The following is a 27825-nucleotide window of genomic DNA, read 5'->3' as shown; positions in this document are numbered from 1 at the left end:
ACGTCCATGGCGACTTCACTTTGAGCGTACCCTTCACCTTCGCTTTTGACCTCCACGGCATGCTACCCAAATACATGACACGTCCACCACTGTCGCCGCCAACATCACATTTGCCCCTGCACTTCGACTAACCTTCAGTGTGACTGCGATGTCATTGAGCGCTCGACATCTTTGTGCAGACTATGGCGCCGAAATTACCTGAGCCCTGGTTGGCCAATTTCCTCACAGCTGAACTCGGCGCAGTTGTCGAATGGAAGCAGCAGATTCTGAATGGGATCAAACCAGACCCGGAGACGCAGAGTCGTTTCAGCGATGATGGCAGCAATTTCCGGAGCGAAGTCGCGTCGCCTTCCTCCAATACTCTGGTTCAGCTGGTAGAGGTCCTTTCTTCTGAGGACGTCGTCACTGCCTACATTTCAGATGGCAGTTGGAAGGTGAAGGCGCGTTTCTCCGAGGAAGCTGTGGCGACGTTCGAAGAAGATAGCGGATCGCCTATTACTACTGAAGTCAGCGGCGACCTGATTCGCCTGGAGAGATTTACAGTGGTTAGCACTCCGTTTGGACCTGCAGACGGTTTCGTGCAATTGCATATTGACGAAATCGAGTATCACACACTGCGACGCACGATACTAGGAGTTTCACATCCTGTGGAGGTCTTATATGACATTCGGACACTCATTGAAAGCACCAAATCACTTCGTATCCCGGCAAATGCTACTCGCGATGCCCAGAAACATGCACAGAATGACCCAAGACCTACTGTAGCGTCTCCCAAGACATCAAAGCGTTCAGCTGCTCAGGAGCCACAAACAACACCGATCAAGAAAGCCAACAGAACACTGGTTTCGAGCAAACGTAAGTCGCCGGGGCCCACCTTGGGCAAAGATGGCTTCGAGGTCGAGAGTGGTGTCAATCTCCACGGTCCTGTCCAGGCAGTCACGCATGACATTGATGGCAGTCCTCCTGGCCCAAAGACCATCAATCCAAGGCTCACGGAGCTGCTCCCTGCGAAGAGACCAGCGCTTCCTCCGAAGTCTCTTGCGGCAGTGGAAGTGACACCACAAACACAACTACCAACGGCTCAACTTCCAGAAAAAGCGTTGGTAAGACCCCCACCTTCACGAACTGCCAGTGGAGGTAGCAAGGGCGATCACCGACAACATCCTGCAAGCTCGGCCGTGGTTTCTGAAACTCCTTTGAAATCTGCTAGCCGCAAAAAGGCTCCGCACCAAGATGATGCACCTATCGCTCACACACCCTCCGATGCAGTGCCTCCCAGCGGAACATTACAGTCCACGCCGCGGGGAAAGGTTAGTGCAACTAATGCATCGCTCTTTGCATATGCAAGAAGAAAGATACCCCACGACCAGCGTAAGCTGCTTGATAATCCTGCATCTTGGCTGCCATCACTGCCAGGTAGACAATTTCCCGCCCCCAACGTGCCCATGGCGCTTCTAACGAGATGGAATCATGAGGCTGAAGCGGGCGCTGCTGCTGCTTCCACATCGCAGCTCTGTGCCGATGCATACCATCAGAAACCTGCTTCCCGGTCCGAGGCACTGGTCGACTCTGATTCGAGTTCTGAGCATTCCGACGGTACAACGCAAGACTTCACGCCTTCCCCTAGCAATAATTGGCAAGCGCGACAGGCCGCTGTTCCAGCTGCGACTTGGGTGGACAGCAGCGTTGAAAGCGATGCGTCCCTCGGCGGATATTCCAGACACCAATCCAGCTCTCCCCATCCGCCTGACGGACTTGCCATGCCACCGTCTAGCGCGTTAGGAGCAGTGATTCGAGGCACCGCCCAAGACGATAACGAGTTGCAAGTAGCGCCCCCACGGCCACTGCCATATCGGAAATCGCCAAAGAAACGACACGGAGAAGCAATTCTTCCGCCTCCGCCGAAGCGCCATGCGCTACCGCCGAAGCCTACATTCACTGCGACAGGTTCACCGAGGCATGGAAAAGGATCGGATCAGGACTTCAATGCCGCGGGACGGTCACCACGTGGGACCGCGAATGTGAGCATTTACCCCGAATGTGATCCGGTAACTGGTCTACCAACTCATGTTTCCTCACCATCTTTGCCCCCGGTGCAACGACAATTGTCACAAGGGGTGCGCTCACACGTTTCTCAGCCGTCAACTTTTAGAATTCTTTCCACCCAGGGAAAGCTATCGAAAATGCCACCTTCAGGCCCACGCTCCACTGTGCCGCATACCTACCAGGGCACACAGACCCCACGTACGTCTGCTTCGAAAGGCCCAGCGTCGTCGTCTGGACTGGCCACGGAGGACAGTGGCGGACCGCACGATCCACCGAGGTCGCAAGCCGGGTCTTCTAACTCCCTTCGTCCTGGATCTCTTCACGGTTCATCACGTCAAGTTTCCACCCAAAGTGAACAGAAGCCAAGCAGAGGGAACGCCAAACCTGTGAATGGTTCCTCGATCGAACGTTCGACCATTAGAGCGTCCTCTGGTCGCCTCCGCACTGCTCCATCGTCTGCGACCAACGCATCTTCACCGAATGCGAGTCCATGGCGGCCTGAGGCAGTCTCAACGCAATTAAATCTTTCAAATGGTGACGACGACACTGACATCAACCCAGCACACAACACCAAACCCCCCGCCGTCACCCTTTCGATACGCAAAGACTGGTTGAAAGCAAACTACATTCCGAGCTCAAATGGTCCATTCAAGCTGCCAAACGTGCTTGAGAGGTACCGGAAGGCTTTCCCCCATGACAGTGCCATTTTCATTGAAGATCTGCTTTTAGCTGCGCGATACGCTTTCAGCAAAGATGACATTACGCACAGCATGAGATACAAACCGAAACGGTCGATGTCTACTACCCAACCCGCGAATAACAATGATTCAGATGCCACACGCTCGCCTCGGCCTGGTTTGCCACATTCAAAAGAGGCAGAAGAGTCAAGGCGGTTGCCGTCTGGTAGCCTGAACGCCAGAGGCCCCGAATTGCCGCGTGATCATCCTGGTTACAAGCATCGCCAAGCGCGGATGCAGTTCATCAATCAAGAAAGACGCAAGGACTACCTGCGTACCAACTACACACCCTCGAGCAATGGAACGCACGACCTCGATGGCGTGTCCGAACGATACCGGCAAGCATACCCAGAGGACAATCAGGTAACGCTCCAGAAGCTGCTTCTTGCGGCCCGAAATGTTTACGGGGATGCCTTGCATTTTGACACCCTCACAGCTGCAACACGTTACACGCCACGGCTGAATGCAACGGAAACTGCTGGAATACGTCTGACTGAGCGACAGACTGGAACCAAGAAAGATGGCTATGAACTGCAGATGATGGCCTGGATCAAGGACAATTATACCCCTTCTCGTAAAGGCTCGATCACGCTTGCCACCATTCTAGCGCGGTATAGACACTCTTGTCCCAAGGACGACCATGTAGAGTACGAGCATGTTCTGGTGGCTGCGCAAGCTGCGTATCCCACGGAACGCATTACGCCCGGGCTGCCGTGGATGTCAAAGGCTGAGGATCGCAAAACCGAGAACGGAGGTCAGTCACGATCTAGCGACGCAGTGAACCGGCATCATGCTGTCTTGGAATCTACTAGCACGATGGCAGAGTTCTGTGCCGCTTACCTTGCACCTCTGCCAAGCGATGGGAATGCATTTGCAGCAGGCAAGCCAAGAAGGACGAGGCAGATCCATGTAGATGTGCTGAGCTGGGATATCTGACTTGTCAAGACCTCATAGGTCCATTGGTGTTCAGCACCTTGTCTGATCACCTACCTTGTGTGCTTCTTCAGATCCGGCGCTGTTTTGGATCCGCAGCAGGAGCTTCACAAGTTTGTTGTTTATCACAATGTGGCTTTGAGCCTACAAGCATAAGATTGGGACACTTGGATCGACACCTGCATTGCGCCATAATGGCTTCGGAGATATCGCTAGCATTCAACATCTAGGCTGCATTGCCTCCTATGTCCTTGAATATCTTGTGCATCAGCCCTTTCTCAAAATTCAACACAGTCTCGTGATTCGTCTCAGGTGCCTGCATCATCTTCACATCGACACATCCTGCCACGCAGTCTTGACCCCATACGTCTTCGAAATAAGCCTTACCGCCAGTGCCGATCATGATATCAGACGTTGCAAAGACAACATGTAGCTCCAGCAAGCGACCTGCATCATTCCTCTGTCGTTCCGCCGCACAGAACTTTCGGACATACTCGCTGTAATCCTCGCAAACACCCCAAAGTCCCTTTCCCCCTCCCAGACAAAGTCTAGCCTCATCATTCGCACCACCCATACACTCAGCCCAACAATACTTCGCCTGCAGCCCATCAATCGCAGCAACAGTAGCGGCATCAGTTCCCCACTTAGCCTTAGCAGTCTCCTCGGATATGACCTCAGCATTACTCGGCGAAGACTGAAAAAGACTAGCACTCGAAGAAATAACCCCGCCCGACCACGAACCAGCCGGAACCAAAGTCTTATTAATGAACCCCACAAGACCTGACCAGCCAGAGAAAGCAGCATCGGGGAGCTTAGAAGCAAGACTCAACATCGTGACTCCGGAATGTTCTTGTGAAACCCATGGAGCGAGGAGTGCCACGTAGGGTCTCTTGGGATCAAGGATTTGTCGGAGGTGGTACAGGGTGTTCAGTAGATAGATCGTTCCCGCGCTATGCGAAATAAGCGTGACATAGTCGACGTTCAGATGCTTGAGAAGTTGCGGCACAGTTTCGAGCCAAATACTGACACGATCTTCGATGGGTACACTTGTTGAGCCTCCGAAACCGGGTCTGTGTTGTCTTCGTATCAGCTTCGAGCTTAATGAGAAGAAAGCCAAAGGATGAGGTTTTGCCTACCGATCAACGCAGATGAACCTGATTCTACTTGATATCGCGAGCTTGTTATAATCCGTGCAGAAGTATCTGCTGCCGAACATGGGACCGACAAACAGTACCACTGGCAGCTCATTATCGCCAAAATTGGTGCTCGTTGCGAACGTTACACGCAGTTCTTCATGTTTATCGGTCGCGGCCAGCCGAAAACACTGATGATAGTTTCTATTGGCAAGTAGACGTATCGCAGAGTCTAGGGAGGACATGTTTCGAACGAAAATGATATATTGTGTTCTTGTGTCAGAAATGTATTTGTTGAGTATTCGTCCAAAACAAGCTGAGCTACGGAAGGATTCGGTCGATCCTCAATAACCGGGTACACGGACGGCGGGCCTCCCAAACACCATGCATGCCATGCTTCGTCGCTAATGCTTTCGACTTCTCAAACAACAAAGTCCTTGAAGCCCTCAAACAACCCGTCAGCTGATTTTGTAGCCACAGACCAAACTGGCTCGAATCTGTGTAATTCGTCATAGGCAGGTATAGCGCCGTTGGTGTTGGCATCTGCCCAGCTGCACCACGCTCGCCCACGTTGTCCTGTTGCCGTCCCGCCCTTCTCTTTCTTGCCATTTTTGACTTCGGGGCCTACTGGCCATGTGACGTTAACTCTGAAGTTCTTGTCCCAATCTCGACTGAACAAAGTCACACGATTGCTGCCTTCGGGACCGACAGCTCTCTGTAATGGTGATGTAGCGCCTCCTTCTACGGCGACGGCGTTCACTGCGTTTTCAAATTCCAGTCGACAGATTTTCGTGTTCAGGCCTCTCAAGCTGAAAAGAGCGCTATCGCCATCGTGTGTAACGTTCAAATCAAGCCACTTCTGATAAGGCTTAGATTGTTTCGTGTGGTTGCCTTTCTTCGACGCTTGCAGAGCAGCGTATCCATTGGGCACCACGTTGGGCTGAAGGCCATGCCACGAACAACTCACAAGCCCTCTTCGTTTCGCCAATGGAGATGCGTCCTCACCACACGAGATAGGCTGGCCTGCTGCGCTTGGCATTTCAGTCACAACAGTCTGCACGTAGCCGTCCAGCCCAGCAAGAGTGACATTGTTTTCTCCAGAGGTCAAATTCATATGTTGAACAAAGTAGTACTTCATCCGCGCATCTCGAGAGAAGGGGAATGCAAGTAGTGTGTATATCAAGCATCCTGTGAAGACGAGGGTGAGGAACGCCGGGATATGGTAGGTAAAACGATGCAAGAATGGACTGAGTGGTAGCAGCAGAAGAACACCGAGGACTGCCATAAGTAGATATACTGGTAACACCGCATTGCCGTCTGCTGGCGTTTGGTGCGTTGCAGATGTGATCATCAGTGCAATTTGCCCAACAATGATGACATTGATTGGAACAAGAATCAGAAATTGCAGGATCCAGGTGAAGCTGGGCAAAGAAGACGACCAGGCTTGTTCGTCCAGATACGCTTTGTTGAGCAGCGGCTCGTCAACATCATCTGGCACCTCGTCTCGATCTGCTCTGCGACGACCGAACATGGTGGTAGTACGCTTGTTGGCACGGTCGTCTGAGTGGCTCAGGAGAGATGATCTTTCTGTCGGCTCTTCCGCATCTTCGGTGGCGCCTGCGTTGTCGAGCAGCCTACGCGAGGACCTGCTGGCTGGACGGACAGATCCCGAATCAGCCTGTGCGCCAAGTGCAGTCTCAACATATCTCTGCTTGGTCGGCAAGGCAAATAGCTCCAGGTAGGAGATCAAGAGCGCCAGGTGGGCAGAGAAATTGTAGATCACCACAAAATAGCCGCTTGCAATCTGGAACTGGTGCTCGCCAACCGTGGTGAAGACTAAAGCAATCCAGGTCAGTATGTAGAGCCACAAAAGGCAGAACATGCGGTGTAGCGCTGTGGGTCTAATGTTGGCGGCTCCTGCCAACAGCAGCCAGGCGATCGCGAACCAGGCAGATAAGAACGTTGCCCAGACGGCATATTCAGACGAGTACGCGATGTAGGGGTTGACCTTTGTTAGCAAATATGCTAGCAAGACTGTGATCCCAGTAGCCACAATGAATGCAAACAAGAATCGGAAGAAGCCTCGGCGACCGTGAAGGCGGATAGATTCGTCGTCATCAGAAGAGTGCAAGTAACGCTTGCCGGCCAAGAGGTACCACTTATCGTTCTTGCGCAGTATTACCTCGAGGAGGATGAAGATGATCGGCCCTACAACAAGCAGGGTAACGGACAGGGCGAAGAGGGTGTGCAATTTGCCCACGGCAATGGCGCGGCCGAGCAAATCAAAGTAGAAAGAGTCGCTACCTTTGCCAGCATCAACTCTGCCGCTCTGATCAGCAGCGCCTACGAAGTCATCGGACTGGTCAGAGGTCAACTGCTGCATTGTGGCGATGGCAGCACTCAGCATGTGCCAGACACTGTCCTTGTTCGTATCACGAGCCCCATCCTGATCTGTGTGGTAACGAGCTCGAGGTTCATAAAAGGCCACGTCAAGACCTCGAATGTTGAGCTCCTCCGTAAACACACTGTAGTCGGTCCCGCTGCGAATGAAGCCCCGCTTGAAGCCATCCGCGCTGACCACCGTACCGAAAGGATATGGGCTTCCTGAGTAGGCTTTGGTGACCTCCGCATCTGTGCTCCGGAACAGAATAGCTCTACCTCCAGCGCCAGCGCCTTCCAAGTTCAAGAATGTGTGGGCGAACGAGGCGACTGGATGATTCACGTAGTTCCTCGCGCCGTATAGCCCATTCTCCTCGCCGTTATTGAGCAGCGCGATAATGCCTCGCCGTGGTCTGTTGCCCTTCGTGGTGAAATGCGAAATGAGCTGCAGGACCGTAACCACACCGACGCCATCATCAGTGGCACCAAATCCACTTGCAACAGAGTCATAGTGACCATTCACTAGGACACCGCTTGGTCCACTGTAGCTTTCCGTGCTGTTCCACCAGTCGCCTTCATCATCCTCCGTGCCTCGAATGTACACAATCAGGTTCGTGCTCTCGCCGTATAACGTTACTGGTGCATGGGTCCAGTCGTCGAGCGCTGTGAAGTTGGACGTGTCGTTGGCGAACACGGTCACGAGCTGCGGTTTTGTTGTCTGCGATGTAAAGCCACGCTCGGTCGCGTACACAGTCTTGTGTCCAATCTCATTCTCCTGCAAAATATGGTTGATCCTATGGAGAAGGAACTCGCGTGCGTCGTCGTTGGCTCGTGAGCCCCATGGGTGGTAGCTGCTGGAGAGGACGCGCAGGTCAAGCCAAGCTTGTTCGATGTCGATGCCGGGAGCAGGCGTGGGCGAGCTCGGAGCGGAGGGCACGGTGGTGTGCACGACGAGGAGGAGGGCGAAGAGGGCGATGTAGACGGCCGACGCCCAGAAGGTGACTTGGCTGGGCAGAAAGGCCAATGGGTTGCGTGATCGCGTGGTGCCCATGCTGCTTCGGTGCTTCCGCTCTTCCACTGCAGTCCACCTCGTCTACGACAGCACCGAGGATGAGGAGAACAGACGATGCGGCACACCTGCTGGAGGCGTAGAGCAAGAGCTATGGTGGGCACGCGCCTGTGGGACTGGGGTCGTCCCGAAGCAAAGGCGTCATCCGGCTGATCACAAGATACCACTGTGTCTGGGATAGGCAGTCTGTGTCTGAGGTCATATTGTGTACCCTGATACGACATCTCTACGCTTTCACGCTTTCTATAAAATGCGACGGCTGCTGACGAACGCTGTGCGGCAGACGAAAATGCTCTGGGTATCAAAGAACGGATTACTTCATCCCAACACCAAACCAATGCGTTCATGAAGGTCATGTCTGCCACGTACCGCACCACCTCGTAGCTACCATGAAGTTTCCCCTCACCTCTCTAGTCATTGCTGGTTCTGATAGTTTGGCATCATATTCATGTTCATGGGATTCCATGTCGACTCTGCGCCCCCGAAAAGCCCTTGAATGTCAATGTTAGATAATGGCGGCTGCTGCCATTGTCCATTCGGCACTTGTGCAAGCGTCGCTGTGGCGCCCGTTGGCGTCCCATTGGTGAAAGGCAGCGCTGACCTCGTTGTCTGCTGCTGTTGATGCTGCTGATGAGGTAGGTAGCCTCTGCCACCGAATGATGGTATGTTGTGGACAGGCGGTTGATGCTGTTGGCGTTGCTGCTCGAGATACGGCGGGAGCGTATAGAATTGTGCTTCAATGTTCTCAGCCGGATCCCGTGCCGAGCCAACAGGGCTGGATTTGCCCATGTTGCCAAACGCCTGTCGATTCAGGTATGCGGCGTTCTTCGCAAACTGCTGATTGTTCTCAAATGTCGTCAACGGTTGGTTGGGGTAAATAAACGGCTCATCTGCGGTTGGGAACATCATTGATGATAATTCGGAAAGTTGTGGGTTTGCGAAATTCTGCGGCATTGGGTATTGCTGCATGCCGCTGTCCACAGGATGCGATATGCTTCTGTTGCCCATGGCCGGGTATGCATTCGGATCGAATGATGCGGATGTCGGTGTCTGCGGCCCATAAGACGACCCAACAGACTGTGACCATGAGGCCTCGTACGGTGACGCAGCTCCAGGTGTGCTGCCGTTTCCAGACATGTTCGGAAAGGTAGCTCTTTTAACATCCAAAGCGGTTGGACTGGAAACGTCGGGGTGGCTCCGCGATGCTGCAGGCCCCTGTTGATACGGACCTTGTTCGTATGCCCTCTTCTTGCTCATCGCCGGGTTCTGCTGTCCGTTCCTAAGCCATGCGGGCAGTCGCTCAAACACAATATTGAGCGTCGCCGTGCACCGGTCAGCAGCCATGCTCCGCGACGAAAGCGAAGCGAGCACATCTCTTCCTTCTATCGCGTCCTTCATCACTGCTGCAGTGGTAGGATTGTCTGGATTCTCAGCTGCAAAGTATACCAATGCCAGAATCGAGAAGAAGGTGGTGTACATGATGAACCAGAAAGCACCATTCAGAAGTCCTTTCTGCTTCATTTGTGATGCGATGTGAATGATGTTTCGCGATACGTTGACAAACGATGCCGCGCACGCGTATGCTCTCTGGTCGACGGGCTTCGATCTGCGTTCCATTGCCGTATAGTGCAGGAAGGGACGATAAAGAAGCACTTGCGCGTGGGAGTATGACAACCGCAGAAGCTGCTGCACCCGAGCATATCGCGGTGGCGCTTCACATGGCGTCAAAATCTGCGGCAGACTCTTCTTCCATTCCTCCAGTTCGCTCTCGATCTCTCGTATGGTGGAAAACGAGACCGAGTAGGACTTGTCGGCAACGCTTTCAGTCTCGGCAAACTTGATGGGATAGATTTTGCGCACAATCTTTTGCAGTATCTGCACCAGTCGCGTGTGCGCGTTGAACGCAGTCATGATAGGGACTACGCCCTCTGGCTGTGCAAGTATCCCGTCTTTGGTGATGTACTCATCGTCGACTTCCACTGGGAACTCTTGGTCAATGTCTTCATCACTCAAGGTCTGCGGGAGCCCAAGCATCGCGCCAACGTATATGTCCATCTTTCGAATAATCCAAAACACTCGTTTCCGGGTCTCAGCCTCCACAGGATCGAATCGTCCAGCCGCGGCTCGATGTAGGCCAAGCCGCAATGCCGATCGCAAGGCCACTCCAACGTATGCATAGCATTGCGACATCTTGGCGGATGATTGCAAGAAGAGAATCATAAATATCACCGCCTGTATTGATGCGAGATCTCGACAATCGGCAATATCCATGAGTTGCCTGGCAGTCTTGAAGTAGGTGAAGCCCTGCTGAATCGCACTTTCGTAGCCATCACGATCGACGACAGTCTCATCGTCTTTGCCGAATAAGCTGCCCAAAGCAATGGCACTATAGAAGAGCGGGAGAAAGCGATTGTCTTCGTTGCTGTAGTTATCGCTGGGAGTGGCGTACAGGCGCTCGAAACTCTCCCAATAGGTCGGATGATGAACCATGCGGAGAAGCGCGGCGGCATCATTGATGGCATACACGCTGAGCTGCCGCGCCATTTCCTTGGGCGGAAGCTCGGTACTGATGGACGCAATCTCGCCCATGGGTGATTCTACGATCGATCTGGGTGAGTCAAACACCTGTGACATTGGCCGGTTCTTGACAAAGGGCGTCGCGAAGGTCTCCGGTCCCATCAGGTCTCCCAACTGCTCACGCATGCGTCGAACGAAACTCAACCCGGATGAATGGCCATGGTAGTCCCAATGCCCTGTCTCGTCCATGTCCAGCTGGGCAATTGCACGCACCATCGACTCCAGATTCGTGTCGGGTTTCTTTTCGCCCGTGTCCGAAGGCAATGTCGATGCTGGTGCCGGTGCCGGTCTCGATGCACGAGCTTCGTGCACAGCGGCCGTCGGATTGCCCTTTCCTGGAGCGCCAGGAATCCATCCTTGCTGTACTGCCAGTTCAATGCCAGGGTCATTGAGATCAAGGTTTGGAATCAGTATATGCAGCAGCGTCTCGGCGCGGTGCACTCGATGCTCCAGATTCTCTACATATGCCGGGGCAGGATTTCTGCGGCGGTTCGAGGGTTGATCATAACTGCAATCTGCAAACGAGTTAGACGGGGCATCTCACACCAAGACTGCTCGACACGAACCGTAGCTGTACACCGTACAGTGCGTGCACGGCTGCTTTCCGTCGCATTTAATTTTTTTCCTTCGACATTCATCGCAGGCTCGTGTGACGCGGCGACGCTTTTGCATGTGGCCGGGAGCTTTCACGGCTGGCGCGTCTTGCGCGCCGAGACCAGACGGCGATGCTTGTCCCGACTCCGTCTTGACGCCATTCTCGTCGATGGGCGACTCGGCGCCGCTGGCATAGTCGTCGTGGGGTTCGGGCGAAGCATGCGACATGGCCATCGATAGCGGGTTAGGTTGGTCAGAGCAAGAGGGAGAGGCCCGGCATTCAGGGCATTGAGCGCAGGAGCGGGAGCAGAGCGTACAAGAATGTCACCGGCCGGAGTGACGTCCAGTGGTGCACAAACGGCGCTTGGCGGCAGTCGGTGTTTGTCGAGACGATGTAACCGCCCAGGCCTCGCACGCTCTCGCACCGTGACCCCAAGACAGTTCAGCCCTGCCGATCTCTGTAGCAGTCGGTTTGGGTATCTCCGGGGCTTGGATGCGAGGAACGAAGGCAAGTCAGAGGGAGCGAAGAAGAAGGGTCCTTTTGCGCGCGCCTCGGGCTTTCGCGACTTCGAGTCCGAGAGCAGCACCTGCTCGTTTCGCTGCGAAGGTTGTGGAGGAGAGGATCGTGTTAGGAGCAGCAGATGACGTTCACCAAGAAGGGCGCCCAAGACATAGGAAACCGGGGTGGGCCGTTCTTATGCAGCACATCGCATACCGCCGACTTTAGCAGTCCAGCAGTGATGATGCGACGTGCTCACCGCGCGTAATGCGATCCGCCCCTGGGAGTGATAGCGCGATCGCAAGCAGTGGTTAATACTGAACACGACGACGACAATGCGTCCGACCTCGCCTGGACTTTAGGCCTAAAGCCCGTGATTACTACTATAAGGCTCGCCGGTGGTCTGCGCCTTACCAGGGAGGGGTAAATGCGAACAGCGATCATCCATTCCGCGCAGTCTCGCGACTCGCAGCGTGGCGCTGCGAGAATTCCCTGCACCACCGCCTGCAGACGTACGGCGCGGCACATGTGCACCAGTCGCGCGCCTCGTTTGGCGAGCTTGACCATGCAGAGCAATCGCTTGCCCGTTGCGCCCTCGCGCCCTGGCGCCCCCAGACATCGTGGCACGCGTGGGTCCTCGCTATGCCAAGCGACGCCACAGATGCAGATGAAGATGAAGAGGCTGCTCAGCCATGCCGATGCTTGGCTGGGTGCTGGGCTGTCTGGCACACTTAAGCAGAACTAGGATGCCCCAGTGCCAATGGCTGTGCTGTGCTCGAATGCCCGTCTGCTGCACAACTTTCCCACGCGCGGCCAAGTCTTGCCCGCGCCCATCACCAAGTCGAAGGATTCGCTGCACTGGGAGGGCCAGCGCGTCATGCCTCACCTCACCACCGCCGGCTCGGCCGCCGACACTTCGCCTGTGGATTCGCTTCCCAAAGATTTTTACGCCCGTGAAAAGCAGGTGCCACTTTTTCACCTACGCAAAACCGGACCCGAATTGATGATTGGACACCGCCAGGTCACTGTGGCTCGCGTTGAGGCGTTTCTCCACTCGCCCTTCTGCCACAGGTCAAGAACGTGTGGATCCTCTGACGATGTGGTACAGGAAAAGAACAGCGGGCCTTCGAGAAGCTCGCCCGCGCCGCTGCCGTGAGCGACTACTGCAGCACTAAACCACTGCGTGGTAGCCGTGTTCGGAAAACAATGCGACGGTGCCTCGTCTGCCCTACCTCCGACCACCGTATTCATTCTCCTCCACAAAAATGGCAGCTCGTATACGCATCGATTCGTCGACAGAATAACCATCTCTGTGGACTATCGCAAGGTGCCAGACTGCCTGCGAAAGACTCCTTATGCTTTGTGGCTTCATGTCACTTTATTGAAAAGACGCGTAACCCTCCAAATTGGACTTACTTTTGGTAGCGACCGGCCTCGATGCCTGGCTGGACGCGCACTCTGGGTTTCGAAACGGGATGCAACAGGCACGCCATGCAAGAGAATAATACCGCAACGAACTCCTGCAATGTTAGAGCCCTCCCCAAACGAGGTATGCCACGCGTACACGAACTCAAGACACGAGGTCAGGAGGTGAAATCGTAGCGACAGCTCAAGCAAATGCCAATGGCTAGTACTTACAATGGCCTCGTAAGGCTCTGCAACAGCAGAGCCGGCCACGGCGTCAACTTATTCGCAGACAAGACCTGCCTACCATTCTAAAAGACTTCCTGCCTCGGCGTCCTGGCTACACTTTCGCGGTTACAGGGGCTGCCGTTGCAGGTCTTCAGAGGGCCCTTCGAAGTTGCACACACCACATGTAACAAACAGACGAAAGCCGGGACGAATTCGACAGGATGCAGCGTTTGCTAGCCAACATTTCAGCTCTCGAAACTGCCAGCCAGTGTTCAAACTGACATTCACTCGGCGTTAGCAAGGAAGCCTGCGTCGCGGTTCCACACACACGCAAGACATATTGTACAACATTATTGCATGCGATTGCGGAGCTGTTACTCTCTATGTGAGCAATGACACATGAGCCCAAGAGCCCTGTCTCTAGACATTTCGTAAAGATGTAGATGTCGCCTCAATTATGGCGAAGTCCCCACCTTGCAGGCATCTTCACCTTCCTCTTCGGGCTTGCAGCGACAGCCAACCAGCATCGGCGTTTTACCAGATTACTGTCGCCACATAGAAGAAACGAGCATCCTTGTTGGCCAGTTGGCGGCCAGGAGATCGGGACCGACCTTTTCGCAATGAGCCTGCGATAAGAGCTCCGGCGCTGTCTGACCGTATCAATATCAGAGGACGAGCAGATCTTGGTCGCGAGCAGCGGAACTTTTGCGCAGTGCAGCATAATTCCGCTCCGCTGGGGCAAAGTCGATATTAGCATAAATGCGAATCAGCATTCTTTCTGCGGACGACATTGGGCTCTTTTGCTTACCCATCTGACTCAAGTATTACAGCATTGCCATGATCTGTCTCAAGTAGAGCAGCGTGTGTCATTCCCCATGCTATGTCAATGTTGTCAATGGAGTTAAGAACTGCGAATTCCATAGCACGCCTCAGGCCATCACCAAAGTGGGGCCCACAGCCCCGCGTCAATGTGCACGCATCAGCTTCCAAAGACACTTTCCTTAGCACAAACAACAATGTAGCAACCTCACAATCGATCTGCTCCGGCACGATCAAAACCACTAAAACCATCCAACCATGTCTCACTGCCACGATGAACATCACGACCACAGCCATGACCACTCCCACGATGCTCACGACCACAGCGATGACATAACCCCCGCCCTCCAACACCACATCTACGACCAAATCGACTTCTCCGTCATCACAACCCTCAACGAATCCTCTCCTGGCTCAGGTGCCCAAATCGTCCAAAAAACCTGGTCCGAACGCCTCAACCCCTCTCCCTCCCTCCTCAGCGAAGCTGACGAACAACTCCTCATGCACATCCCCTTCACAGCTCAAATCCGCCTGCACGCCATCCTCATCCGAACTTCAACCACCGACTCCGCACCCATGACCCTAAAACTTTACGTCAACCGCGAGGGACTCGATTTCAGTACCGCGGCCGATTTACCTCCGACGCAGACATTAGAATTGGCGCAGAGTAACGATGTGCAAGAAGTTCTTGTGAAACGGGCTTTGTTTAATACCGTTCGGAGTTTGGATTTGTTCTTTGAGGATAATTGGGGGAGAGGAGATGAGGATGAGACGAGGGTGGATTATTTGGGGTTTAAAGGGGAATGGATGAAGTTGAGTCGAGAACCGGTGAATTTCTTGTATGAGGCTGCTGCGAATCCGAATGATCACAAATTGCCTTCTGGTGTTGGGGAGAGGTTGGGAAGTGATATTGGGGGCGCAGGCGGCGGTCGGCATGGGATGTGATCTCACGATAATGAGCACGGTCATGAGTGTCGACTAGGATGCGGGGAACTGGACGAGAAAGAACGGTTTCTTGCTGCACAATCTCAGACTACACTACATTACAGATGATCTTCGAAGAGCACTGTACAGGGTATCCTCACAAAAAAGAAATCGAACATGTGCTGTGCTCCGCGGACACTCAGAAACAGCCACAGCCGGCCTTTTTCTCCTCCTCGGCTGCGACCCAGCGTTTGTCCTGTTGCAATCGTACCACCGCGCGGCCATGTTCCTACCATGTCGTGCCTTGGCCCTTGTAAGCGCCGCTTTCGAGAGCCGGAATGGAGATGCCATAACCCTCGGTTCGCCCATCCTTCGCACCAGGCTTGATTTCTACCCGAATGCAGACATCGAGACCATCGCGTCCAGCCAGTCCAGTCTTCTTGATGCCACCTGCAGCAGGATGCTCTGTACCGGCCTGGACTTCACCCTTGTGAATTGGCTCACGCATGTTCTTTGGCAGTGTGAAGTCGGCGTTGTTTGAGGTGTCACCGACACCATCAATGGTGCCGTTTGTGGCGACACCGTTCACTGGAGCCCCAGTGTGAGAGTGGGACTCTGTGATGATTGCATAGTTCCGGCTCGGCATCGTCGCGTGATTGTTCTTCGCCGTCTTGTCTTCCACTCCTTCCTCACCCTCGCCAGGATTCTTGTTGAACATCTCCAGCAACGTCTCGTCCGTCTCGTGGTCCAGGTGGTGGATCTTGTTGCGACGCGCAAGCAGATTGGCCACAGCCTGCGGCGGTGGCTTGTTGGTAATGGCAGAGCTAACAATGTTTGGCATGTAGCGGAAATCTCGCTCGGCCGGAATATTGAGATGTGCTTTGCTGTAGAAGCGGCCAAGCGCGGCCAAGTGAACGTCGCCACCCAGAATAGTAATGCGAACGCTGTGGTCCTTGGAAATCTGCTGCAGCCTGTGAATCAATGCCTTGCGCTCCTTCTTGTGCTGGTGCGCTGTGTAGTGGTCGTCCAAATCGTCCAGCAAATCAACACCACCGTCGAACTGATTGAAGAGGCTACCTGCGACACCGAAGCGCTTGTTGAGGAACTTGATGGGTCCAATGATCGGACTGCTGATGATGTTCTCCAACCACTGCAATCGCGGGTACGCGATGGGCACACCTAGAAGGAGGATCAAATGCTTGATAGCACCGTTCGAACGAGCAATCTCGTCATTCGCACGCTTGAAAATCTGGTCGTAAGTCTCTGGGTAATTAATTTGATGTCTCGTGCGCTCTGTTCGCGCATCGATGCCCAGGAAGGCAATTCGTTTACCAAGCTGGCAGTAGATGCTGCGACTCCGCTCTTCGACATATGGCCCAGGTCGCGTACCGATGATCCAGCTAGGGTCCTCGCGCTTCGGGACCATGACGAAGGTGTCCTTGAGCTGGACAGCGTCTGGAGAAGTCGTATGTCCTGTGGTCTTCGTGGTCTGAGGTGCGTCGGTGCTGTACGTAGAAGGTGGCGGTGGGATGTGGTGTTGGAACAGGAGGTAGTACTTGTGGGCGACGCCTCCAATGCCACGGAACACGGAGCATTTCATGAAGTGGTCAGTGTACGATCCAAAGCCTAAGGAACAGACACATTAGCATAGATTCAAACACGAGATTAGGGACACGCACCATCGATAATGTCATGGTCGTCCCAGATGTTCAGCTGTGGGATCTGTCCATTGGCAAGTGCAAATTCCTCGGTACCATACCAGCGGACGTAGTTCTCGTAGTAGTAATCATCGCACTTCTTCCTCATTTCCTCGTTGAAGGGAAAATCGCGTCGCTTCTTTGGGTTCGCGATGTCCGTCCATGGGCGCAGAGGGCCATCCACACGCACACTATCGTTGTAGATCTGGTCTCCACCTCCAATCATGATATGCAACGGCTGCTCGTTGTGCACGCGCAGGACATCATTCCATAGCACTGGGCCGGTCCAAGTGTTCATGTCTGTACCAACGCTGAATCCGTTGCAAGAGTGGAACATGATGCGCATCGATTCATGTTTCGATGGCACAACGAAGCGCAGAGGCTTTGTGATGGGCGACTTGTCGGTAGCGCTGACCATGTCCGGTATACTGTATGCCCATGTCGCCTCCTCTTCTTGAAATGGAACATCGATCACGTAGCGCCAGAAGCCTCTCGTGGGATCCTCATACAACTTCTCTGCTGGGAAAGTGCGATCCTGAACACCAGCTGCGACCCCGTTGGTAGCAGCAGCACCGCCATTCCAAGCGCCAGTGCATCTCAGCGTCAGCGGACTGGGTTGTTGACCGGGAGTGGTGACGATCAGCACACTTCCATGCCACTGCGGTTGATCGGTGTGCTCATTGCTCGTGTGCTTGTAGTTGATCAAGGGCCCACAGACAATCTCGAGGCCTTCGGTGGTGCTGCGCACTTGCGGCCCATGGCCAATGCCATTCTCGTGTCTGGGGACCTCAGCCAGCGTCGCAGCGGGCGGGACTGCATTGGCGCTCGCCCAAGCGGTATCGTGATGGATACCAGTGTCCTCCTTCAAGGCCTCGACCGCAGCGCGACCTCGGCCGCCCTCGATGTCGTTCTTGTGCACGTTTCCGGCGTCCATGTCGGCAGCGATGAGAGTACAGTAGCGCGATTACGCCACGACGCGTCCGAGAGGATGGAGTGTGCACGGCGCGATGGCTGGATGCGCGTCGCGGTCCGTATAAGCACGATGGCGCAGTGATTCAAGGACAGAAAGAGGGAGGGAGAAGGAGGGCGTGTGGGATCAAGAGCAGAAGGATGGCAGCGTAATGCAAATGCACTCGCTGATGATGGCAACACACAGAGCTAGGAGCAGCATCAAGCCTTGGCCGAGCAGATTAGCTTCGGCCATACATTGTCGTAGCCTACTTTCTCGTCCTACATCCGCGCGTGGTGCCTTGCTTGATGTCGTGCAACGCGCTGTCGCACAAGCACTCAGTGCCGTACACCATCTCCCACTCTTCTACATGGACGTGTTGCTTGCATTGAATATGCGTGGCGATGTAAATGTCTACTTTTAGCGCAGCGTGCAGTGAGAGTCGATGACTACAGCGTGCAGGCAATTGGACTGATGAGCGGCTGCGGGCCGATGATCTTGTTTCTCAGTAGCTCTGCCCATTCCCTGATCGTCTTCTTTACGACCCGCTGCTATGTGCTGGGGCCCTTGTCCTGCTGCGCCGCATGTCGTGCAGCCTCAGCCACCTCGCAGCTCCAACGCAGCTGAGCCAGCTGCACCTCAATCTGAGTCGTAACGCTGGTACTCCGCCAAATCGATACCTCTGTTGTCCACCATCACCACTGCCGCGCGCAGAGCTCCGCCGTGCTGCTGAGCCGCGGCCTTGGACGACTTGGAGCCAATGCTGGTCCTCATCTTTTGCTTGGATCGTGTCTTGGAAGCTGTCTTGCTGCTCTTCATGCCCACCGCGGCCTTCCTCCCGACCTTTTCGCGAAGAGCCTTCTTCTCGGCTTTCTGGGCCTGTTTTCTTGCCGCGACTCGCTCTGCCAATTGCTGCTTGATAATTGTCCTGCTCGCTGAACGTCGCTTCACGCTTTCTCGTTTTGCACGCCAACCAAACGCGTCTTCCACGGGCATGTCGCTCTGCTCATCGTCCGCGACAGCTCCCTCATACTCCACAGTCCGCAACTCCTTGATGCTAATACCAAACGCCCCACTGAACAGCCCGCATTTCCTCGCCTTGAGCCTCCTTACTTCTGCCTTGGGTAGTGAGTGTTTGGGATTCAGAATCGGCGCGATTTGATACTGGTGATCTTCGTTTAGGTCGGGAGGGGTCTCGTCAACAGACTTGCTGCTCGATAGCACATCCTCTTCGTCGCTCTCCTCGCTGCCACTGCTGACTGTCAACACAATTAGTGATTTCCAACGTTGAGGACTTCGATCATTTACTGGAAATTGCCCGTCCCCTCGAGCCGTTGTTGTTGACCTTTGCTAGCTCCTTCTTTTGTCTTCCACTGTCGCGAGGGCTCTGGTCGTTACGGCCCCTCTTGCTTATCGTGCGGACTGGAACGTCCGAATCAGATTCAGACTCGCACTGCTCCGCCGAACCTTCATCGTCCTCGCCGGGATCACGCGAGCGATAGATGTCCTCGTAGTACGGAGGTCTGCCCTTTTGATTCAGGAAAGAAGGTTGCCTGACTGCGCGATTCGAGCGTGATTTCTTGGGGGTAAAGCTTTGGAACATCGTTGCGTTGTCTCTGCCGCTTGTCTCGGGAGCTGGAAGACGGATCTGTATTATTGGAGAGAATACAGCAGGGCAGAAGTGCGAGTAATTGAATTCTTAGATTGTCCAAGGAGGCAGAGTAAACGACAATAACTACTCGCTACAGGAGTCTTGCTTCACTTGCTGCTGATCTCAACTGAGGAAGATCTCTGTGGCTGCCTAAGCCTCAGCCAAATTCACATCTTTGGTTTCCCATTCTTGCTTGCACCCAGCGCTCCTCGATCTTGATCGGTTGGCTCGTTGTTGGAAGTCTCAGCTTTCAAGCTCACAGGATCTCCGAGCTGGCTCGGGTTGCCCTTGTTGATCTTCTGTTGTGCAATATCCTTCAATGACTTTCCTCCTCCTTCTTGTTTGTCCAAATCGCCCTCAGTAGGTGCTGGAGCAGAAGACACATCTAACCTCTTGCCTCCAGTGCCTGCCAGATCTTGGTTTTTGAGTTGTGGGCTACTATTTCCATCCTTCAAGTCTCCTTCGGTTGGTGATGGTGCAGCATTACTGCTGTGCTTCCTTTTATCTGCCAATGCACCACGATCTTGATCGGTTGGTTCCTATATTGTTCAGCGGTTGTCATGACATCGCCAATCGTGTCCTATACGTTGTTCGATGTCTCTGCCTTCAACGATACTGGGTCGCCTATCTGTGTAGGGTTCTCCTTCGCCATTTCCTTGAGACTTTTCTGCTGCGACATTGTTAGCCAGTGGTATCCAAATATGCAGTCGCAAGAGCTTACTGGAGCCATTGTGAAGATATGAGTGCTTTGATTAAATTGTGAATTGATTTTCGAAAGAATAGATCGATATCGTGTCTTGCACAGCGACTTGTAAACAATGCCCTTTCACGACACTACTGTAATCATGTCGTCAACACTTCTCCGCCCACACGTTGTGCCTAGGCAGATCGGCAGCTCCTGCCAGATTGGCTTTCCCCAGATCTTGCATATGAAAGCAGGTGGACCCAAACGTCATGCTTCGGAGTACCGTAGCTCAAAACGGTACATAAGGCCTAAATGTGGTATGCAGCATTTCTAGAAACCAGACTTTCGTTTCTTCTTCGCAGGCCTGCCTCCGAATCGTCCTGGCACGACCTGACTAGCAACAGCAACACGAGGTGCAGACGGCTGGCTGCTCATGACAATAGGCTGACTCTCGCTCACCATCGCAGCTGGTTGGCTTGCAGTCAAGATCTCGGGCGCCTGACTGCTTGCCATTTGCTGCGCTTGGCTCGCTGCAGCTTCCCGGCGCTGGCGTTTTATGTGCCGCTCTGCACGTCGCTGGAGGCGTTTTCTATCCCTCTCTGACATCTCTTCGGCTTCGTCTTCATCCTCATCATCGCGCTGAACGTGCTTAGAAGTGCTCTGCCAGTCATATTCGGCTGGCGAATCTCCTACGTTCCAATGGGATAGAATTTTGCTCATTGGGCGAGACAGTACCGATGGAGACGGCTTACTGAACGTGGTGTATCTGCAGAGGCGGAATATCTCGGGTGCCGCGAAGCTCGAAAGACCCGTCGACATTGTGACCACGGAAGGCGTAGCTGTTGGCGATGGAGTAGGCAGCGTTGAGAATTGTGACGATCCTGCAAGATCCAATGGCTGTCCAGAGCCTTCACCGTGGGCACTGGATGGTGCTCTGATTGGCAGCCTCGACAATGCCGCCGTTCCGGGATACTGTTCCTCGCGGCCACGAGCTGAAGCCTGAGGTTCTCCCTCGTCTGCGTGAGCGACTCGGCTCGCCAAAGCTAGTTGTGTCGTGACCTGTCGTGCCACTGCTGCCTTTGCAAGACGCACACGTCCTGGGACATCATCTGCGAGACCTGCAAGCCAGCAACTCATAATCGCGTTGTACATCTCTGGAAGCGAATGAGCGTGGAGTTCCGGTGGGAAATCGATGGGCAATCTAGCCATGACAGAACTAATTCGCAGGTGCTCTTCTGGTGCGAATGTATCATCGGATGGACCGCGTACGTGAATGGACTCAGAAAGCAGGTACTGCACCTCTTCCAAGCTCTCGCCCGTCCCAGGATTCACGACGCTGATTGATTCCGTATTTTGAAAGCTGTCCAAGGTACGCATAGGCAGTATTGTGTCTTCTTCGTTGCGGAATGCAGACTTCGCCTCGCGCACAACGTGAGCGATAGAGGTGAATTCTTGGTGGACACCGAAATCCTTCGCGACACGGCTCAGGTCAATTCCTCTGTCCTCTGGCTTGCGTCTCGGGGCGATTCGTCTCGCGCGTTTCGATACAGGTTGTTCCTGTACGTGTTCGTCATGGACACCGCTGTCGGCTTCGATAGCGCCTGCGAACCCGATTTGCTTCACTTTCGCACCAGTAGCGTTCAGTTTGGTCTCCCAGGTTGTCACATACTCCTGTTTGACGGCGTCGCGGCGCGACCGGTACAAGATTTGCTCCAGGACCGTGCCGTCGCTAACCACAATTGTAGCTAGGAAGAACTCCGTGTGGCCTTGCTCTTCGTTGAGTATCCCACCTCCGCTTGAGGTAATCGGAGTAACATGCATGTCTACAATTGTTGACGAGGTGCTGTGTTGCTTTAGTTGTACCTCGATCGGATCGATGATGTGAAGAGTCGCTTGTTCTGATGTGTTGAGACCATACAAAGTTGCAACACCACCCGTATGTGGATATAATAACACGTTTACACCTAAAGAAAGGTTAGCTGGAAACAGATTACCACGTAGTGCAGGCATACCCTCATTGCAACACCAGATGCTCATCCGCATGTCTGTAGCTTCGGGATTGCGGAAATGTTCTATCGTGGCGATATTCTCCACTTGTACTTCATGTGATCCTGAGCTTGCGACTCGATACACGAGAAGATTGTTCGTAGTCAGAACTGCAAATTTGTCCATTTGACCAGGTAGAATGGCAAAGTCCAGTATCCATGGCGCACCACTCGCGATATCCGGCGCAATAGTATGCAGCCGGGCACTATTCTGGCCAGCAATACTGAACAGTGTGATAGTATCCCGAGCGCACACTGCTATGGTTTCCAGATTGAACAGCCAAGCGATGCGCGCCCACCCATCGCTGAGAGAGCTGGTCTTTACGGCACCCGTCCATGTGCGCGCGACACGAGAGAGCTTACGAGACTGAAATTCCATGACTGTCCACGAACCGCTTTGATCAACCAGAGCTATTTGCTGGGAGAACCAGGGGTTGAAGGCTACATCGGAGTGCGCTACATTGCCAGTAGATTTGATATCCATGTCGTACATCAAGTTAGGCTGAATGTTAGAGGAGGCTTCTAGGTCCGAACTTTTAGCCGTGCCATGAGTCGGACGGAAGATGAGCGTTTTCCTGAGAAGGCGGACGCCCAGCAGTGGCTCTCCTCGATCGACTGGCTCCGCGAAAACAACTTGTTGAACAGGTCCGTCGAATTTCGTGCACACGGTCTCCTCGCCGTAGAGAGTGGGGACCGCGATCCAGCTTTTCTGGTCGTGCGATAAGCCTCGTCTTCGATTTTGGACATGGATCAAGCGCAACTCTGTCCTACTCTCGCCACACGCCAAGGCTGCGATGCGCATAGATTTGTGCTGGATTTCGGAGCGAATGCTGCTAGTTGCAATAAGCCTTCCAGTGGTGCTGTCGTGGTTCAAGACGGCCTCCTGTGTAGCCTCTGAGACTCGCAATAGTGCCGGTAGAAGGCCCGCTGCTGGTTGTAATTCAGGAATATGCTCGAGGAGATCCTTCGTCTGCCTACGCATGCGTTGGCCCTGAGGTTCAGCGCGAACAGGAACATCGTTAAATTGCTGCCTTTCAGATGGCTGGTAGACATGGTTTGGAGGTCCACAAGAACGGACGATCTGGGAAGGCGTAGAGACACGCTCAAAAGACCATTCTTCATCGTCCAGAGAATATGCTACCTGTCCGAAGTGACCGTACGGCAGGTTGCGCTTGGCTCTTTCAGCCATCCGGCTCGATGGGAAGCTTGCAAATCCACACTTTGAACGCGAGCTTGATCATAGTAGATATACAGTCGCGCTGATTTCTCCACTTGGATGCAATATTCTAGCGTTCGCCGGCAGGACCAGTGGTCCTATCTCGCAGTGGTGTTGGTAGTTGTGGTGTCGTGGATAGTAGAGGTGAAGAAAGTCTCATCTGCAAGTTCCCCGGCTCATCGCAACCGGACCGGGCCGAGCTCCGAATGTTTACAGTCTAGCACAACACGCGCGCGAATTGACGACGACATTCACATCCTCACACACAGCAACAGGCAGCGGCCATCACACGCGCATCCAACATGTCGACAGTCACGATGACTCCGAGTCGATTTGGCTCATCTATCTCCGGCCGACAGCAGGATTATGGCGTTGCGGGCCCATCAATGGCAGACACACTGCCAACCGTCGACTTCAACTTCGAGGAGCTCCGGCAACGCATGGCACAATTTACGCAACGATTCGACGAGTTCATTGAGCGTGGGAGAAAGCGAGTTTTGGAGGAGAAGAATGCCTTCCGGATGAACGTTGCGGACTTGGAGGGTATGTACATGCTGTTCTCCATTCGGTCTGAGAGGATGCTAACGATGCGCAGACCAACAGCGGCAGAAGAAACATGCAATTTCAGAACTGGAAAGCAAATCGTCGAATCATGCGCACACATTAGCAAAAGAGGCGCAGGAGACGGCCGAGATGCACGACGCGATCCGGTCGCTGACTGCCGAGAGGGAGGAGCATACGAATCGTCGCGACCAGCTCAAGACTGAGATCGCATCAACCCAAGCAAGGATACGACAGAAGAAGGAGGCTCAGGCTGCGCATCAACGGTCACTCGATGCTCAAGCGCGGCACAACATGCCTGAATTGCGGTTCTGGGAGACTTGTCTGGGGCTACACATGGAAGGAACAGGCGTCGAGGACCGGCTCAAATTCGTCTTCCTTGGGCTCGACAGCCGGGACGCGGATCGAGAGTGCTGGTTCGAGCTGCAGATTGGCGGGAGGGAGTACGAAATTGCGAGCATGAAGCCACGCTTGGACAGAGAAGAGGCGACGGAGGCGCAAGAACGACTGAACGAGACGAAAGAGCTTGGGCCATTTTTGAAGGCGATGCGAAGCTCATTCGCGAAGGCAGTGCGAGTGTGATGGCTCTTGCAGACGACTACGCCTGTGAGCAATGTCTTTCTTGTTCATTCTGAAGATTCGTCGATACCAGCGACAAGTGATGGCCTGAGTCGAGATGCAGATTGCGTGCGAAATAGCGGACCTACATGAAAGTCAGATGGACATCGTCCAGGGTTGTTGTTGCTGTCTGGCTTTCCAGCGCTCTGACTCCCGCTTCTTCTTCACATCACCATCTTCAGTCAAAGCTGTCCAGCCTGAACATTAACGCCTTATCCCGAGTCAACTCTACATGAGTTCGATTGCGCAGCCGCTCAGAATGCCACAATGTGCTCATTGTCTTGCTCTTTGCCTCCCAAACACATGTCGTTCCTCTGGACGCAGATACAGCTTTCGATTCTTGCAAGGCAATGCGGGAAAACTTCGCAAATCTCTGGACAAGTCCCTTCGCTTTCACTGAGTGACGATGCCGTTCATGCGCTGATCATCGAAAAGGTGCAGAAGTAGACGATAGGACTTCGTCATGTTCATTGCACTGCGTTGGCGAAGTAGGCCTCATCACAGACTCGGGAAGATGGCAGGTTTACCATCGAAGCATCAAAGGCAAGACTATTGAACTTCTTTCCAAATGCCAGTCAACAGAGCAACAAGTCATGGCAAAAGAAAGTAGATTATTACAGGATCGTCCAAGTGCTGGTCCAGAGTTCTGTTCGCACCTCGGTCCTGCTCCACACAACCAAAGCTCTATCCACTTTCCTCGTGCCGTACTCCCGAAGCCTTTGCCGCTTGGTAGTATTTCTCCACCAAAGTCATTCGTCTGGGGTTAGGAAGTAGCGAAAGGCGCGCGGGATGAAGGCGTTCACGCAGAGGGCGATGATGCGAACTTGCTCCAACGTGCAAGCTGCAATTGCGCTAACTACCCGTCTTCCTGCTGCATGGTGTGCTTGTCTCTCTGACAGCATCTTCCGTTCCATTGTGTGCCCATGAGTCCTCTGGATTCTACGCTTGTTTCCTCTTGTTGATCGGTTGAGGTCGAGGGTCGTATGGATTGGATAGTCATTGGAACGCAGCCATGGAGTCGCTCGAACGCGTCCTGTCGCGCCCCGTAGCAAAGCCATACCGAAGCGGGACGGTTCAGAACGACATTATACATTTGAATCAAGATGGGCACCTGGACTTCTGCGAAGGTGATGTGGAGAATCCAAAAAATTGTCAGTGACGAGTGACTTGTTCTGCCATCGCACAACGATAGGGATGCAAGTGTGACAACAGTAACAACAACTGACTTCTTCTTAACGCTGTAGGGTCAGTGGCAAGGCGGTGGTATATAACGATTGTGTCCATCTTCCTTGTTATCTCAGCAACATTCGCTTCCTCGTCTCCATCAGGTATGGCATACCCCGCTTTGCTCCATCATGAGCTGACTGTCACAGGTTGTCTCAATAGCATATCTGAGCACTTTGGCGTATCAGTCTTGGCCTCGAATCTGGTCACTACACTATTCCTACTTGGATACTGCTTCGGACCGCTTCTATGGGCGCCAATATCAGAGAGAAGTGGCAGAAGATGGGTCTGTTACGGGACATACATCTGCTATTCTATCTTCAACTTCCTCTGCGCCTTCACTAACACATTCGCTGGACTTTTGGTGGGCAGGTTTCTGACTGGCACATTCGCGTCCGCGGCACTCAGTAACGTCCCCGGTGTGCTGGCAGATCTATGGGGGCCAGTGGAGCGTGGAAACGCAATGGTTGTCTTTTCGATGATGACGTTCGCTGGTCCAGCCCTAGGTCCTGTAGTCTCAGGCTTCCTAGAGCTCAAGAAAGATTGGCGCTGGGCTTTCTACGTTCTGCTTTGGTTGACTGCATTGACATTGGGCCCGCTCTTCACGATACCGGAAACATTGCCTGAGCAAGTCCTAGTCAATAAGGCAAAAAGGATCCGAAAAGCCAAAGTGCCCGGATATGAGAATGTGCAGGCCCCAAAAGAGGCATCAGGGGATACGCTGGCCCAGATCTTCCGTGTCACTCTGACTAGGCCTTGGATCATATTGTGGGATCCTGTAAGTCAGGCCAGGAGAAATATTCCGGATGCTGAGACACGTCACTGATCTCGGTGTATTGATAGATTTCACTCTTGGTCGCGATATACTTGAGCATTGTATACGCTCTTTTGTACATGCTATTTACGATTTATCCCATTGTATTTCAAGAACACAGAGGATGGAACAGCGGTGTTGGCGCTCTTCCTCTCATTGGAACCATGGTGGGAGCGTGCATCGCAGGAGCCATCGTTTTCTACGAATCGACCTTTGGAAAGAAGAAAATGTTGGCAGGGATTCCGCGAAAGCCTGAGGACCGAATGCCACTTGTGAGTGCTGGTGCGTCTAGAGGCATCAAGTCGAGACTTGAACGACTAATGGAACGTAAGGCAATGATTGGAGGCGTGCTCTTCCCCATTACTATGTTCGCATTTGCCTGGTCCGCAAATTTCAACTCTGTACATTGGGTTGTTCCTACAATAGTAAGTGGCACTCCTTCTCGAATCAGATGCCGTGTGCTGACCCAACCCTTGTCCAAAAGGCAGGAATGTTTCTTTCAACTGCTATCGTTTTGATCTTTGTATCATATCTGTCATATTTAGCCGACACATACTTGCAGTATGCTGCCAGCGCAATAGCAGCCAATACAGTATGTGATTTGCGTTTGACCAGAATCAGCACATGAATTTCTGCTAACAGAGGAAAGGTATGCCGAAGCGCGTTCGGCGCAGTCGCTCCATTATTCACCAAGCAGATGTTTGATGCGCTTGGGGTAGGAGGTGCTGGAAGTCTGATCGGCGGAGTTGCACTCCTACTTGCCCCAATCCCCTTCCTCTTCTGGAAACATGGCGAGAGAATTCGAGAACGAAGCAAGTTCGCACCTACAGAGGACGATCCGGAACCGCAAAGTCGAGCGTTGAAGACACAAGGAAGCGGCTCTGACGAAGACCGAGCAGGGGACCGTAATCTCGTGGATGTGGAAAAGCAGCACCAGGGTGCGCAGAGCCAAGATCCATACCTAGATGCTGCTGGCCAGGAAAAGGCAGAGCGCATAGATGAAAAAGTCTAGAATTACTAGCA

At 53.5% G+C, this 27825-nt stretch overlaps 11 protein-coding genes across 11 annotated transcripts; 4 read left to right on the top strand and 7 right to left on the bottom strand.

The window, feature by feature from the left end:
• Nucleotides 1–182: 182 nt before the first annotated feature.
• CKM354_000338400 (uncharacterized protein) lies at nucleotides 183–3719 on the top strand (the record flags this gene model as incomplete). Its single annotated transcript, XM_044798580.1, has 1 exon — nucleotides 183–3719. The coding sequence occupies one exon, from the start codon at nucleotides 183–185 to the stop codon at nucleotides 3717–3719; it is 3537 nt and encodes a 1178-aa protein (XP_044654515.1).
• A 223-nt stretch (nucleotides 3720–3942) lies between these two features.
• CKM354_000338300 (uncharacterized protein) lies at nucleotides 3943–5094 on the bottom strand (the record flags this gene model as incomplete). Its single annotated transcript, XM_044798579.1, has 2 exons — nucleotides 3943–4786; nucleotides 4853–5094. The coding sequence occupies 2 exons, from the start codon at nucleotides 5092–5094 to the stop codon at nucleotides 3943–3945; spliced, it is 1086 nt and encodes a 361-aa protein (XP_044654514.1).
• A 176-nt stretch (nucleotides 5095–5270) lies between these two features.
• On the bottom strand, nucleotides 5271–8279 carry CKM354_000338200 (uncharacterized protein; the record flags this gene model as incomplete). Its single annotated transcript, XM_044798578.1, has 1 exon — nucleotides 5271–8279. One exon carries the CDS (start codon nucleotides 8277–8279, stop codon nucleotides 5271–5273), a length of 3009 nt encoding a protein of 1002 aa, XP_044654513.1.
• Nucleotides 8280–8711: 432 nt separating this feature from the next.
• CKM354_000338100 (uncharacterized protein) lies at nucleotides 8712–11702 on the bottom strand (the record flags this gene model as incomplete). Its single annotated transcript, XM_044798577.1, has 2 exons — nucleotides 8712–11389; nucleotides 11441–11702. The coding sequence occupies 2 exons, from the start codon at nucleotides 11700–11702 to the stop codon at nucleotides 8712–8714; spliced, it is 2940 nt and encodes a 979-aa protein (XP_044654512.1).
• A 2974-nt stretch (nucleotides 11703–14676) lies between these two features.
• On the top strand, nucleotides 14677–15363 carry CKM354_000338000 (uncharacterized protein; the record flags this gene model as incomplete). Its single annotated transcript, XM_044798576.1, has 1 exon — nucleotides 14677–15363. One exon carries the CDS (start codon nucleotides 14677–14679, stop codon nucleotides 15361–15363), a length of 687 nt encoding a protein of 228 aa, XP_044654511.1.
• Nucleotides 15364–15631: 268 nt separating this feature from the next.
• CKM354_000337900 (uncharacterized protein) lies at nucleotides 15632–17973 on the bottom strand (the record flags this gene model as incomplete). Its single annotated transcript, XM_044798575.1, has 2 exons — nucleotides 15632–16968; nucleotides 17022–17973. 2 exons carry the CDS (start codon nucleotides 17971–17973, stop codon nucleotides 15632–15634), a joined length of 2289 nt encoding a protein of 762 aa, XP_044654510.1.
• Nucleotides 17974–18627: 654 nt separating this feature from the next.
• On the bottom strand, nucleotides 18628–19591 carry CKM354_000337800 (uncharacterized protein; the record flags this gene model as incomplete). The annotated part of the gene is made up of 2 exons (XM_044798574.1): nucleotides 18628–19247; nucleotides 19297–19591. The coding sequence occupies 2 exons, from the start codon at nucleotides 19589–19591 to the stop codon at nucleotides 18628–18630; spliced, it is 915 nt and encodes a 304-aa protein (XP_044654509.1).
• Nucleotides 19592–19806: 215 nt separating this feature from the next.
• CKM354_000337700 (uncharacterized protein) lies at nucleotides 19807–20318 on the bottom strand (the record flags this gene model as incomplete). The annotated part of the gene is made up of 2 exons (XM_044798573.1): nucleotides 19807–20178; nucleotides 20226–20318. 2 exons carry the CDS (start codon nucleotides 20316–20318, stop codon nucleotides 19807–19809), a joined length of 465 nt encoding a protein of 154 aa, XP_044654508.1.
• Nucleotides 20319–20654: 336 nt separating this feature from the next.
• Nucleotides 20655–23558, bottom strand: CKM354_000337600 (uncharacterized protein; the record flags this gene model as incomplete). The annotated part of the gene is made up of 2 exons (XM_044798572.1): nucleotides 20655–22288; nucleotides 22337–23558. 2 exons carry the CDS (start codon nucleotides 23556–23558, stop codon nucleotides 20655–20657), a joined length of 2856 nt encoding a protein of 951 aa, XP_044654507.1.
• Nucleotides 23559–23887: 329 nt separating this feature from the next.
• On the top strand, nucleotides 23888–24728 carry CKM354_000337500 (uncharacterized protein; the record flags this gene model as incomplete). The annotated part of the gene is made up of 2 exons (XM_044798571.1): nucleotides 23888–24128; nucleotides 24181–24728. 2 exons carry the CDS (start codon nucleotides 23888–23890, stop codon nucleotides 24726–24728), a joined length of 789 nt encoding a protein of 262 aa, XP_044654506.1.
• Nucleotides 24729–25776: 1048 nt separating this feature from the next.
• Nucleotides 25777–27814, top strand: CKM354_000337400 (uncharacterized protein; the record flags this gene model as incomplete). The annotated part of the gene is made up of 7 exons (XM_044798570.1): nucleotides 25777–25915; nucleotides 26009–26092; nucleotides 26138–26766; nucleotides 26832–27074; nucleotides 27135–27227; nucleotides 27287–27394; nucleotides 27452–27814. The coding sequence occupies 7 exons, from the start codon at nucleotides 25777–25779 to the stop codon at nucleotides 27812–27814; spliced, it is 1659 nt and encodes a 552-aa protein (XP_044654505.1).
• Nucleotides 27815–27825: the final 11 nt, after the last annotated feature.

The sequence above is a fragment of the Cercospora kikuchii genome, assembly GCF_019650295.1.
Source record: "Cercospora kikuchii DNA, contig_00002, whole genome shotgun sequence".
Classification (NCBI taxonomy): domain Eukaryota; kingdom Fungi; phylum Ascomycota; class Dothideomycetes; order Mycosphaerellales; family Mycosphaerellaceae; genus Cercospora; species Cercospora kikuchii.
Note: the sequence above shows the minus strand (reverse complement) of the source record. Positions and strands in the feature narration are given on the sequence as shown.